General features: G+C 42.8%; 2 protein-coding genes and 1 pseudogene across 4 annotated transcripts in view; 1 reads left to right on the forward strand and 2 right to left on the reverse strand.

Annotated features, from left to right (window-relative positions):
• The window catches only part of Tmem164 (transmembrane protein 164), a 162,183-nt gene that overhangs the window by 111,591 nt on the left and 36,747 nt on the right, over nucleotides 1-13,845 (forward strand). For all 3 annotated transcript variants that reach the window (XM_090325662.1, XM_090325661.1, XM_090325660.1), the window contains one exon: nucleotides 13,280-13,358. In XM_090325662.1, the coding sequence (XP_090181788.1) occupies nucleotides 13,280-13,358 (79 nt within the window). The remainder of the gene's footprint in view (nucleotides 1-13,279; nucleotides 13,359-13,845) is intronic.
• Nucleotides 5,565-6,285, reverse strand: LOC150041336 (uncharacterized). Its single transcript, XM_090326427.1, has 2 exons — nucleotides 6,112-6,285; nucleotides 5,565-5,932 (listed from the first exon to the last, which is right to left on the reverse strand). The coding sequence occupies exons 1-2, from the start codon at nucleotides 6,271-6,273 to the stop codon at nucleotides 5,726-5,728; spliced, it is 369 nt and encodes a 122-aa protein (XP_090182553.1). The 5' UTR covers nucleotides 6,274-6,285; the 3' UTR covers nucleotides 5,565-5,725.
• LOC150041337 (large ribosomal subunit protein uL11 pseudogene) lies at nucleotides 8,831-13,266 on the reverse strand (annotated as a pseudogene).

Below are 13,845 nucleotides of genomic sequence, written 5' to 3' on the forward strand. Positions count from 1 at the left end.
TGCTGTCCCTGAGCTCTTCAACTCAAGGTTACCACCACTTCCTTTACTTTTATCCATTTTCCTCCTCCCATTCCTGCCTCCAAGTTACATATGTCATTTTCCACATAAACTGAATAATATGATTGCATTTGTTCACTCTTCCTCCCTGCCTTTCTGTGCCATGCCTGTACTCCCCAAGAAAGGGAAAAAAAACCCCAAAACAAAACAGCACCATCACCAACAACATTAACAACAGAAACCACCAATGTTTCCATATTTCTATAATCTTTTTTGGGGGGGGGTCAGTCATGGGACTTGAACTTTGGGCCTGGATGCTGTCCCTGAACTCTTTGGTTCAATTCTAGTGCTCTACCACTTTGAGCCATAGCACCACTTCTGGTTTTTAAGTAGTTCATTGGAGATAAGAGTCTCATGGACTTTCCCGCCCAGGCTAACTTGGAACTATGATCCTCAGATCTCACTCTCCTGAGTAGCTAGGATTACAAGGAATGGAAACTGGGTCTTTGTGCATGCCAGACAAGCACTCTACCACTTGGCCAAAATCCCGACCTCCATTTCTGTAATTTTTAAGTAGTTGTACAAAAGTGTTTCAACTTAATGTGTTAGTTTATGAATATAAAGCAGGATCTTGCATTTTGCCCAATACTACAGTTACCACCTCTTACATAGGTGATTTATTTAATTTTAGTTTTTGCTGGTACTGGGGCTTGAAGTCAGGGCCTGGGTACTATTCTGAATTTTTTGCTTAAGGCTAGCACTCTACCACTTGAGCCACACCACCATTTCTTGCATTTTCTCTGAGTAGTTTATTGGAGACAACGGACTTCCTTGCCTTGGATGGCTTTGAGCCATCATGCTCCTCAGATTTCGCTTCCAGAGTAGCCAAGCTTCTTGTGCTCAAGGCTAGCACTGTACCACTTGAGCCATAGCACCACTTCCTGCTTTTACTGTGTATGTGGTACTGAGAAACTGTGTATGAGGTACTGAGCATTGTGCATGCTATGTAAGCATTCTACCAGTAGGCAAAACTCTCAGCCTGTCCCCACTGATTTTTGAGCATCAAAAGTCAATGTGCTGTCATAGTGTCACCTCAAAATTCAGTATCTTAGACTCCGCCTCCTCCAATCTGTACCGTTAATTTTAGATCCTGATTTAGGGAATAGGTCCAACATTTTTGTAGCCACCTAAGCTACCAGCCTCAGGTCATCTCTTCCTGTTTTTGTATGAGTCCTGATCCAGTGGGTTTATTGCTTCTATAATCTACCTCCCTTACTTGTGTCCCAGTGTGGCCACACATCCTGTTTTTTCACTACCTTCACCTTGGGTCTGACTTAAAACTTTGTGGCACCAGTCCCTAACTGGTCTCTCTGACTCCATTCTATCCACTGTCTATAAGGAATCAGTCCTAATCATACACATGCCTTTCCTTCTCTTTAAAAGAAAAACAAAACAAAAGCAAATATGAACCTACAGGTCCCCTAGGATCTTCTGTTTTCTTGTGTTAGACTCCTACAAACTATGGGCTATTGAACAGAGGTCCCACCCCACAATATGTCTTCATCATTGTCATATAGTATATCATATTAACATGTAGTATTGCCATATTGTAAGATCCAGGAACATTACCTGGCACCCGGCATGCCTTAGTCTTACTTGATGATGAGAAGACAGAATAGGAATGTCATTGATAAACAATGTTGATATTCCTTTGAGAAATCAAGAGTCTTCCAGTGAAAAACTGTGACCTCAAAATGAGCAAGAAGAATGGATTGAATCAGGAAGCCAGGAATTCAGCAGATCATCTAATAAAAGTTCTGGCATGTGGCATGCAGCTCCTAATTCTATTAAGCACTCTTGATTACCAGCAGCATTTGATGCTAGAGACTTTGTAAACTCCAAATTTCACTTTAATTTTCCTGTATTAAGTCTTGCAGGCTGGGATTGAAAGTTTAGTTTTATTTATTCCTGGCAGGAGTGATATAGAGACAGAGGATAATGATCATAAGAGACTATTTATTGAGGACATGTATGCCAATACTAGACCAAATTGACATACATTATTTCACCCAGTTTCACTGCCCAATTTCACCTGATGATGCATAGAGTATCACTGTCTGAGATAAAGTATCACCATTCACCCTTCACAGATAATGAGTGTCAACAAGATTAAGTGCTTTGGCCATAGTTGCATAACAAGTCAACAATGAGGCCACAAGTTTACTCTCAACAGACTCACCTGAAGGCTGGAGGAATTTATCAAGTCATCAGTGCATAGATTGTAACTAGAACCAAGAATATGGATACAATTACCTAGTCAATGCAGTAGAAAGAGAAGAAAACCAACAATTTGTTTCTGGGCTCCTCCCATACTTAGAGGTGATAGATATAAGGATTTTGAGAATGAATGCCATTGATATATGGAGAGCATAGCCAATGTGTTCTAGAAATTCAATATAGAATGTATTTTACAGATAAGGGAATGGTCAACTGTATCAAATGCCACTGGTAATTAAGATGAAGCCTGCACATTGTCCAAGACTACTAGGAGAGACATGTAGAGATGGAAGATTACACATGCGCTCTGCTCTTTGCCTATGCTTCCTCTTTTCTCCCAGTGCAGCAGGGAATATGGAGAAGGTAGGGACAGAGTACTTAAGGAAAGAAGAGCATGAAAGACCTTGGGAATGGAGGCAGATGTTGAAGAACATGAAGAGCCCACCTCCCAAGTTCACAATCTTCAGTCCACAGAGTTAACAGCATGTCTTTATTTCCAGTTTTCCCCAACCACTTTTCCTGGGCAAGTGGAAAAAAGTGTGAATGCAATTAAGCAGGGCAGTGGGAAAGAATCAGGTGAGAGAGGAAAGCATATAGAGAAAAGGAAGTACGAAATCTTCTTGGAATAAAGACTGGGGAATATAGAGGTGGAGGCATGAAACAGATAATGGTTAAAAAGACAGAGATGGCATCAGGACTATGAAGCTGCTGAAACTGGGAAAATGCTTTACTTAGGATATGCAAAGGAATGACTGGTTTCTTGTTGCTGGAGAATGGGGTTATGGGGGAGGTTATGGTCACATGACCATAGAAATAAGGTGTGAAAGCTAGAGATGAGACCTGCAGGAAGATAGAAGGCAGTACTATAAGAGGCAAGGTTGTCCCTATATTTTGGGAACATGGGAGATTTTGACAGAGGACTGTTGGAAAGGGATAACAGGGAGGTGAGAAACAAGTTTGCAGACTATCCCAGATGTACACGGGGGAGACTATGTGACTGAGTAAAAGAGGTCAAGTGGATGCTATGGCCTTCTGACTTCAGATGCACATCAGGAGAGTGGCTAGCAAGAAAGTAGAATACTGTAGAAGGGACTGACATTTCCAAGCAGCAGTAAGGAACAAAGAGGGGCACACTGGCAAAGTAGCATTAGGAGAAATACCCAGTCCTTGAGAGGACTAGGGGGACAACTGTATCTTCAGAGGGCAAGATAACTTTTTATTAAAGCAAGAATGTAAAAGACATACTCAGAGAAGAGTTTAAGGATATAGAATTCTTTCTAGAGATGGCCAGTAGGCTCTAAAAAATAGGACTTCAAGTACTAGGATTGAGGGAAGACAAATCAGGGCATGTAGAGCCAGAAAAGCACCAGGCCTCGTGGTAAACAACTCTAATCCTAGCAATTTGGAGGCTGAGGCAGGTAGATAGTGAGATTGAGACCAGCCTGGGCTACATAGGTGAAAATCTGTCTCAAAAAATAAGCAAGCAGCCATATGAGATGATTCATACCTATAATCTCAACTAAGCAGGTAGAAATAAGGAGGAGCGTGGTTTAGCCTAAAACAAAAGAAAACAAAACTGGAAGGGGAAGCAGGGTGGGAAAGGGGGACAAAACCATGAAAAGGGGTATTAAAAGTTCAAGAAGTTATATACCCACTACCTGACGAATGTAACTGTAACCTCTCTATACATTATCCTGACAAAAAAAAAAAGAAAAGCCAAATCTCATGTCAACTGACAAGACTGTGTGTGGTTACATATTCCTGGTATCGAAGCTATTTAGGAAGCATAAATAGGACTATAGTCCTGGGCAAAACCAAGAAATCCCACCTGAAAATAACACAAAAATGCATCTCCCTACAAATCTCAAGTGGTAGAATACTTGCCTAGTAAGCATATGACCTGAGTTCAAGCACCAATATTGCCCCCACCAGCAAAAAAAAAAAAAAAGAAAGAAAAGCCAGCCAGCTAGAGCCTTAGGGATTTGAATTCAGTTGTGGTAGGTGGATCTGGGCTTGTCCTGGAATAGGATGCATGTCACAGTGGGATTAGTGATGTCTGTGGCAGAGCATAGTGGTTCACGTCAGGGTTCTGAGGATGGAGGAATCAAGATGTATATACCTACATATTCAAGGCAGTGTGACTCAGACTTGGATAACTATTTCTATGACATTGTCTTGAATGTGAGAAGGAATATAAACAAAAAAAAACCCCTCTGGAGCTTAAAACATTCCTATTGCTTTTGACTGCTTTTTAAAGTTTTAAAATGTATATAAGTAGTTGTACAAAAGGGTTTCAATTATGCATGTCAGTTGTTTGTAGATACACGTTGATCAATGTCACATCTTTCATTAGTGTCATCTCTTCCAAGACTACCCCTCAACTCAAAATTTAGGGGATGTAAATGTATGGTCAAATATCATTGCATTTGGTCAACCTTCCTCTCCATTAATGAGTCGTCCTCCCCCTTGATCTTCACTGCTGTCCAGCAAAACATCCTGAGGCCTCCTGAGGGCCTTTAGTTGCTTACCTTGCCAGGCTGGAAGGAAGTGCCTTGGGGCAATTATTTTGTGTGCTATTTCATAGACAGATAGTACCACCACACATACCCACATGTCTCCTCATACACCACCCACCCTAATGCTGCCATCATACACAGAACATCCACTGCTCATTGTGACATGCGCATATATGCAGATAATGTGTAATGTGCGTTGATCCAGATCACTTCTCCCTTGACACACCCCACCCTTACCCCTCCCTAAACCCATGTCACCAGGTTTCATTGTGCAATTTTCATGAAATATTCAGATCATAGTCACCCTCCTTTACCACCCCCCCACCCCGGTTCATCCCAGGCAGGACCTGTTTCATGTTTATGTATGGTAACCCTTTAAGGTGTTTCACCATTGTATTTCACACGCATATTTTAATCAGATTTTCCCACTTTGGGGAGAACCCTACCAACACACCCTCTAACAGCTCTGGTCACATGGATCTCACTCCCTGCATATGCACACACACACACACACACACACACACACACACACACACACACACACACAATATCCTTTCCTTTTCCTATGGGGCAAAGTGCCAGGGAAGAAAGTTATCTTCCCTCTTCCCTCCTATGGGTTCTATTCCTCCATGTCTGGTTCACTGTATACCTACCTGTAGATTGGACAGCCAACCCCAGAGGACTCATCTGCCTCCCTTCCTCCGCCCCCTCAGCCTCTTCTCCCCTTTCCTTCTCTCTCCCTCCCTACCAACACAGAGCACACAGAAGCACATACCAGATTATCTAGATGGATTTTGTCTCAACATCTTGTGTCCCCACTGATAACATGTGTTGGGACACAGCAGACCACCTGCCAAAGGCCAGTGGAGACCTCGGAGATGGCCCCGAGGATCGTCCCTGGCCTGGCTCTCACGGGAGTGACTGCTAGGTGGACATTAAGGGGATAGACCTTTCTTATTCTTCTGGTCCTTGGCTGTCTTGCATTTACACAGCCGCTTGTTAGAGAGGCCACCATAGTTGGTCACCGCTCCTGTCTCCTTCTTGGACACTGGTAGATCAGGTCTGGTGATGACCGTCACTCTCCACTTCCCACACCGGCCGCAACGCCGGCAACGACTCACCACAGTAGCTGTTGTCGGGGTCTGGAAGGACAGCCACAAGTTCTTACAAAGGCACAGATGGGGAGGAGAGGGAGGAGAGGAGATGGGAACAGGGCACTGACAGGAAGGGGTGAGGGCTGGGAACATTCTGTGCCAGCGGAGGCCAGGGAGGAGTTTTTCTGGAGGGGAAGAATTGGAGTACCTCGTGTTTGTGGCCTTACCTTTCCTTCAGACCCATGTGGAGATGCAGCCTTCTTTTTCTTCTCACATTTGTTCAGTGGCCCTTGCTGGAGTGAAGTCCCCTCATGGGCAGGGGTGGAAGTAGCCATGCCATGTGGGGTCAAGGTTTTGACCATCTTTCCTCCTTCTCTGCCTGGAGCCATCTGACCACCGGGCCTCAGGACGCTGCTATATATACCCCCAGGACAGGGTGGCCACGCCCTTGGTCATTGTTAGGTCAGCAACTGCTCCCAGCCAGCCAATCACTGGCCTGGAGGATTTTACACGTCACAAAGCACCATCCTGGCTCTTGTGGGGGTGGGAGTAAGTGGGTATGGAGGGGAAAGGAGAAAGATCTGGAAGAATTTGATGAAACAAGAGGTGTGCTTTACTACTTTTTTGTGTGGTGTTCCTGGAGCTTGAATTAAAGGCCTGTGTTCCTGAGCTTTTATACCCTAGATTATCACTATCTCTGGAGCCACAGCTCTTATTTGGAGATTTTTTAGTGGTTAATTAAAGATAAAGGCATCTCCTACTTTCCTCCCTGGGTTGGCTTCAAACGAGGATTTTCACATCTCAGCCTCTTGAGTAGCTAGGATTACTGATAGGAGCCACCATCACTCAACAAACTACTCTTTAAAAAAAAAAAAAAAGAACTTTTGGCCCAGCGCGGTGACTCACGCCTATAATCGTAGCTACTCAGGAGGCTGAGATTAGAGAATTGGGCTTCAAAGCTAGTCCGGGTATTAAAGAGTCCCCCAAGGCCGACTCCAGCACTAAAAAGTCCGTGAGATTCTTATCTTCATTTAATCACTAGAAAACTGGGAACTGGGGCTGTGGCTCCATGGGTAGGGAGGTACCCTGAGCGGAAACGCTCAGGGACAGCGCCCAGGCCCAGAATTCAAGCCCATGACCACCACCACCAACAACAAAAAAGAACTTTTAAATTGTTCCTATAAATGTGATATACAGAGTGGTTACAGTTTCATGTCAGGTAGACTATATTTCTTTTTGGACAGTGTCACCCCTTCCCTCATTCTTTCCCAGTTTTTCCCTCCCATGCCCACCAACAAATTGTATAGTTCATTTTCAACAAAACTACTACTTAAAAATTTTTACGTAGTTGGGCTAGGAGTTTGGCCTAGTGGTAGAGTGCTTGCCTAGCATGCACGAAGAACAGGGTTTGATTCCTCAGTACCACATACATAGAAAAAAGCTGCAAGTGGTGCTGAGGCTCAAGTGGTAGAGCACAAGCCTTGAGAAAGTCCAAGGACAGTGCTCAGGCCCTGGGCTCAAGCCCAGGACTGGCAAAAAATAATTAAATAGTAGTTGAAAGGAGTTTTAATTCAACTTGTCACTTAGTGAGTACAAGGCATCATGGTCAGTGACACCACTCCATCATTATCCCTCATCTTTCCCAACTCCACCCACCTTTCAAGTTACCTGGTTCCATTACTCACATTATATACATCACATATGACTGCATTTACCCACCCTTCCCATCTCCATTCAACCGGTTCGGCTCCCCTTCACCTCCTCAGACAACACATGTTACAACTTTCTGGTATTCATTTTGCTTTTAACTCGGTCTTCGGTCTTGAGCTCGGGGCCTGGGCATTGTCCCTGAGCTCTTCAGCTCAAGGCCAGCCATCTAAACACTTGAGCCACAGTGCTACTTCTAGTTTTCTGGTGGTTAATTGGGGATAAGTCTCATAGACTTTTTTGTCTGGGTTGGCTTTGAACCATAATCCTCAGGTCTCAGTCTCCTAAGTAGGTTAGATTATAGGCATGAGCAACCTGGCCTGGTATTCATTTTCTTGAACTGTAAGCTGTTTTTTAAATTTTTTTTTATTGTTGGGGTAATATACAGAGGGGTTACAGTTATATTTTCCAGGTAGTTGGTGCATTACTTCTTACACATTGATACCCCTTCTCATATTTTGGTTCCCATTTCCCTCCCTCTACCCATACCAATCATCTTGTTTTCCCCCTTCCCTTTTCTATTTCAAATAAACAAATAAATGTATATACAAAATACCAGGTAAGAAAGTCAGATATAGCAACAATATGAGATTAACCACAGGGCAAAAAACAAGAGACAAAAAATAACATAGTACGTTAAGAACAACAATAACACATGATAAAGCTCTTGCTTCCATATCCTAGAGATCCTTTTATTTAGTCTCATCCTAGGTTTTGTGATATTGTAATCCTCTGCTATGAGAGTCCTAAATGTATACCAATTGTTACAAATGAGGGAAATCATTGAGTCTATATTCTTTTGGGTCTGGCTTTCTTCACTTAATATGATTTTTTCCAAGTCTTTCCATTTCCTTACAAATGGGGTGATGTCATTCCTTCTGTTGGCAGCATAGAATTCCATTTTGTATAAGTATCATGTCTTCTTGATCCAGTCATCTACTGAGGGGAATCTTGGTTGGTTCAATGTCTTTGCTATGGTAAATAGTTGTAAGCTGGTTGTTTAAAGGAGTTGTACCATTTGACTCCTCCACTGCATTTTATGTGTGTGTGTGTGTGTGTGTGTGTGTATACATATGTATATATGCACACATATATGTACATGACCATATATGTACATGACTGTATATTTTGTCATACATGTTTATAATTTATACCTAGCTTTCACATATAAGAGAAAACACCTGTCCTTTGTCTCTCTGAGAGCTTTTGACTTATTTTCTTTTTTGGTCAGCTGATCTTTTATTGAAATATTTTCTCTTGGACTTCTTGACTTGCCTGGCATTTTCCTGCACCATTGTTGATGTCATCTATGATATCATGAGGGTGGCGGCCATCAACATGATACTCCACAAACTATGTATTGCCCCGAATCTCCATAGTTGCAGAAAGTTCTCTGGCTCAAGATCAGTGCTGAAATCTGTTGGGCAATGTTAATAATTTCATGAAAAGTGATGTTTCCACAAAGTTTAATATTTGTCTGTGCCTTGGGGGCTCTTTGGGGCTTTGATGATCACGGCAGAAGCAGAAGGTACCACGGGGATGTGGCCCTGTTTGTTCTGAAGGGACAGTTTCACTGTAATCTTCAGACCCTTCCAGTTACCTGTTGTCTTAGTGATGTCATTACCAACTTTTCCTGAGACAAACACAGGGGCCCAGTCTTGGGGGCCAGGGAAGATCTGAGACTAACTTCACCTACCAGTGCACCTCAGATATGAGTTTGATCTCATTGGGCTGCTTGCTGAGGTAGCTGGTGTCAGATGAACCTGGATTCAGGACATGAAAAACTTTATAGACTTTCAACTGTATCAGAGGCTGAAGTTTTCTTTGGAGAGTTAGGATTTCTCTAGCTAAAAAGGAAATAGCTTGTGCACATCAGAGTGCCAGAAGTTCTGCTGGGTAGAAATTGAGTTCTTCTGGAAGAACTATGATATTTCATAGATATCTTTTGTAAACTGGGGGAAAATGGGTCATGGGGGCTCCCTGATAATTTCTTGGTACCCAGCCTCAACAGATAAGTGCCTTCCCACAGCTAGATGCTCTTTGTACCTATCCCATACCTTGTTCTTTAACTTTCCTCAATATCTTAGTTTCCTCATCTGTCAAATGGGGGCAGTTATAGCTTCTACTTAACAGTAAAGCTGAAAACATTAAATATTAACACACTACATGATGCATAATGTGATTAGTAAGTATTATTGGCTGTTAAATGACAAATCTGAATTCTTCACCCCATTTGATTCCCTTCTTCCTGCTAGTGTAAGGCATCTTATGTTATGACCCTCTCTCTCTTTTGTCTCATTCTCCCTCCCTTTCTGTCCATCTTCTCCCATATTTCCTCATTACCTGTTCTTTTCTCTGGTCCTGGATGCTATGGTCACCTATATCTAGTTTAGCTCAGCTTATGTCTGCCCTCCATCAACCCAGATTGAGAACTCACAATAGACAGAGGCAGCCATCAGAAGAAATTAAACTCATGAGGGCAGTAAAGAATCATGGTCAAGGTTTTCACAAAGGTATAGAGACTTGTTATAAGAAGCCCAGGAGCTGGGAAGCTGACATCGTAACTATTACGTTAGGCTGGAGCTACAGTGGGCACAAGAAGCTACAAAGGCTAGAGTTATTTGCCTTGAAAGAAACTAGTCCTAGTCACCATTCAGAAAGACAAGCAGGCAAAGCAGGCTTGATCCTGCTATCACTCATTACCAAATGGCTTACAGTAGCAGTGGCTCCAGTTATGCTTTTGTAGGGGTAGTGAGATAGGAGTACTAGAGTAGCCCGCCCTTGGTAACAATGTACTCAAGCAACTGGATCAAAATATTCAATTGTTTCTTTGTTGAACATGTTTCTTTGTTGTACCATCAATATTTACATAGTATTTTCAGTGTATTAGTTATTTTAAATAATCTGAAAATAAGCTGAAGGATGTGCATAGGTTATATTCAGCTATGCCACTATATGTAAGAGACTAGGGCATTTGAAGATATCTGTACCTGGGTCAAGGTGCCTCCTGGAATCAGTTCTCTCTGGATACCTAGAAGGACCAACGGTGTACTGGCTAAGACCTTAAGTTCTTCAGGACATCACTTGGATTTGAATTCAGAGCCTGTGTTCCCCTCAATATGTTGCTTAACCTCTCTGTGACCAGGTTTATCATCTCTAGCATGGAAATAAATCATGATAATACAGTTGTTATAATTACTTTAATAGTTCCAAAGTGTTTGTGACTGTTCTTAGCACTTAAGAAGCACTATATATCTCATGATATACATATTATATGTATATACAATACTCTTATAATGACATCATTATTTTTCCACGTTACTTATGCCAACACTATGCTTGGGGGGGGTTATATGACTTGTCTGTCAAGAGCCAAATTTTGAGCACAAGTATGACAGACTTCAAAATCCCAGCTGGCACCCTCTTGTTTACTGAGGCACATACTTTGCTGGCTAGGAGGGCTAGAAGGAAGGGAGAGGCAGGTAGGACTGTGAATACAGGTCCTTACTTGGCCAGCAGAACCTGAGGGGGGAGCAGAACAAATGTACATATGGTTGCACTGGGACTGGTGACCACAGGCCCTGGCCCTGGTTCAGTGATTTCTGTGGATAAAAGTCTAGCTTCCTAGGCCTATTTCAGGAGGAAGTCAGCCAGAGAGCTGGGCATTCCTGAGATTTCTTCCTCTTCCCTGTTTGTCTAGGGAACCTCAGTGGAGGCAATGAACCCTTCTGTGCCTCAGGTTGGTCATTTGTCAGATGAGAGACATCGAATAGGCTATACATATAAACACATTTGAAAAGCAAGAAAGCTTTATCTAAATTGAAAATAATGGAGTCATCCTTGACCATGTTACTGATGATTACATATGAGCCTGTCAGGCCTCTTCCTTTTGGAGACCAATGTCAGAGCCCATATGCAAGTCTGGCATATTCCACAGAGACAGATGGAACCCCATCTCCTTGTCTGGGTTCTTAGCTTCTCCTCTGAAAAAATAAACCACTGAAAATCATCTGGATCCCTGGAAATTTTTCATTGTGTATAGGTTTCTGTTTTCAGGAACCACAGTCACTGTGTGTGTTCAGGGTCCACAGTTGTTCTCCCAACCCAGGATCTCTAGCATGTTTTGGTTGCAACCCTGGGTATGAGCAAAGCAGGAGCTCCTGGGCTTGCAGGCCTATCAGCAGCTCACAGGATGGCTTTATCCTGGAAGTCCTATCTCTTTGAGCTTTCCTGGGGGGGGGAGAGAGGGGGGATTACAGGATGAAGTATTCTTCATATTTCTTTTTTCCCTCAGAATTGAGTTAGCCAGGCAGCCATTTTTATTCTCAGCCTCCAGCTGAGTTCATCAACAGGGTTGAACTAAGCCAGGTTGAAACACTGATCAGCTTTGGTAGACCAGGAGGGGAATGAAACTGGAAGTGAGTGAAGGGACATTATGGGAACTTGTGACAGCAAGTTCTTTTTGGCAAGCAAAGCTTCTGTTGGCCTAGTTGCTGGGAATTCACTTGACTACTGAGCAAACTCCAGACTAATACACAAGTGTCCACATCATTCCTGGAACTAGACATGATTGAACCTAGTGGTGCATTATTTTGCCATCTCAAACCAAGGATAATAAACTCACTTTCCTATATTCATCCTGTCAAATGAGAAGTAAACTTAAGTAGTCCCCTATTTTCCAAGAACAGGAAGTGTAAATTTTATTTTCCTTGCTAGTCCTAGGTTTTGAACTCAGGAGCTGAGTACCATCCTTGAGCTTTTGTGTTCAAAGCTGTCCTCTACTACTTCAGTCACAGCTCCACTTCTATTGTTGTTTTGTGTGTGTGTGTCCTGAGGGAGGCATGAATTGGAGATGAGTCACATATACTTTCCTGCCTTGGCTAGGTTCAAACTATAATTCTCAGATCTTAGCCTCATACGTACCTAACATTATAGGAGTGAGCCACTACTGCCTGACTCTAAATGTTATTTTTTTAAGTAATTTAGTTATTAGGCTCCAGCCTCACACCTAATAATCCTAGCTATTCAGGAGGCTGAGATGTGAGGACTGTAGTTTGAAGCCAGCCACAAAATTCACTTCCAAAAAGCTGCAAATGGAGCTATGGCTGAAGTAGTAAAGTACTCAACTTGAACAAAAAGTCTATAGTACAGCACCAGGCCCTGAGTTTAAACCCTAGGACTGGCACACACATACAAAAACAGTTACTTGTTCAATAATTTTGGGGAAACCTTGGAGAAACAATATTAAGCATGTTTCTTGTCTTTAGAGACTACTTGGATCAGTACTATACCAATAATGTCTATGGTAAACCATGAGGAGGATATAGTGTGCACAACTTTTCTTGATTATTTTTTTAAATGATGGGGTAGTCCCACTATATAGACCAAGCTGGCCTTGAGCTTGTTGTTCTGCCTCAGCTTTCTAAGTGCTGGGATTATAGATGTGCCCTGTCATGCCTGACAACACTCCTTCAATGTTTCACCAAATGTTTACTGCAGAGTATTTCTCAAGTACCATATGTGCAAGACATACTTTACCTGATGCCAGTGTGAGTTCCTCCTCCTTTCTCTAGTTGTGAAGGGCAGTGCCTAGGGTTGCCACAATATAGGTCTGAAGAAAAGCGTTGAGGTTGACAGTCTGCTGCAGTGAGTCGTGCTCTGATATACCTCTCCATCTTGTCCCCACAGCTCCCCTTTGAACTGGAAGTTTACTATATTCAGCATGTCATGCTCTACGTGGTTCCCATCTACCTGCTTTGGAAAGGAGGTAAGGCTAGCAAACCACTTCCTTATTGTTCTCTCACACCTCACTCTGTCTCTGTTTGAAGCACCATAAGCCCTTACGTGTGTACCAGGAAGTTGAGCCAATGTTTGGCTGGATATCTTAGTTGTGTTTGATGTAGACTCCAGCACTGGGGAAATACAGGCATGGATGCCACTCGCAAAAAATCCAGGCACTTTTCAGAACAATCTCCTATGGGTGAGCATGGTACCACCAACTGTCTGTCATAGGCTTTGGGCTCTTGGTGATCACCTGAGGTTTGCATGGTATCCCTCATACTCTGCCATTCTCTTCTACTTGTGCCTTCTTCCTGCCTCAGTGTGCAATGTGGTGTAGAGACAGTAAAGCACTCAGTTCCTTCAGGAGCATAACTTTGTGTTCTTACTCATAGGATCCATTATCTCAGACCCAGAGAAGTTACGGAAGGGGTAAGATTTGCAGGAACTGGAGGATTATGGGGTTGAGGGCAGAA

This window comes from Megascapheus bottae, chromosome X (genome assembly GCF_031878675.1).
Source record: "Megascapheus bottae isolate mThoBot1 chromosome X, mThoBot2.hap1, whole genome shotgun sequence".
NCBI lineage: Eukaryota > Metazoa > Chordata > Mammalia > Rodentia > Geomyidae > Megascapheus > Megascapheus bottae.

Bases quoted from the DNA above. Each gene is read 5' to 3' on its own strand.
- LOC150041336 (XM_090326427.1), bottom strand. From the start codon at position 6,273: ATGGCTCCAGGCAGAGAAGGAGGAAAGATGGTCAAAACCTTGACCCCA. The intron at 5,933-6,111 runs GTAAGGCCACAA...CTGTCCTTCCAG, and splicing joins CACATGGGTCTGAAGGAAAG to ACCCCGACAACAGCTACTGT.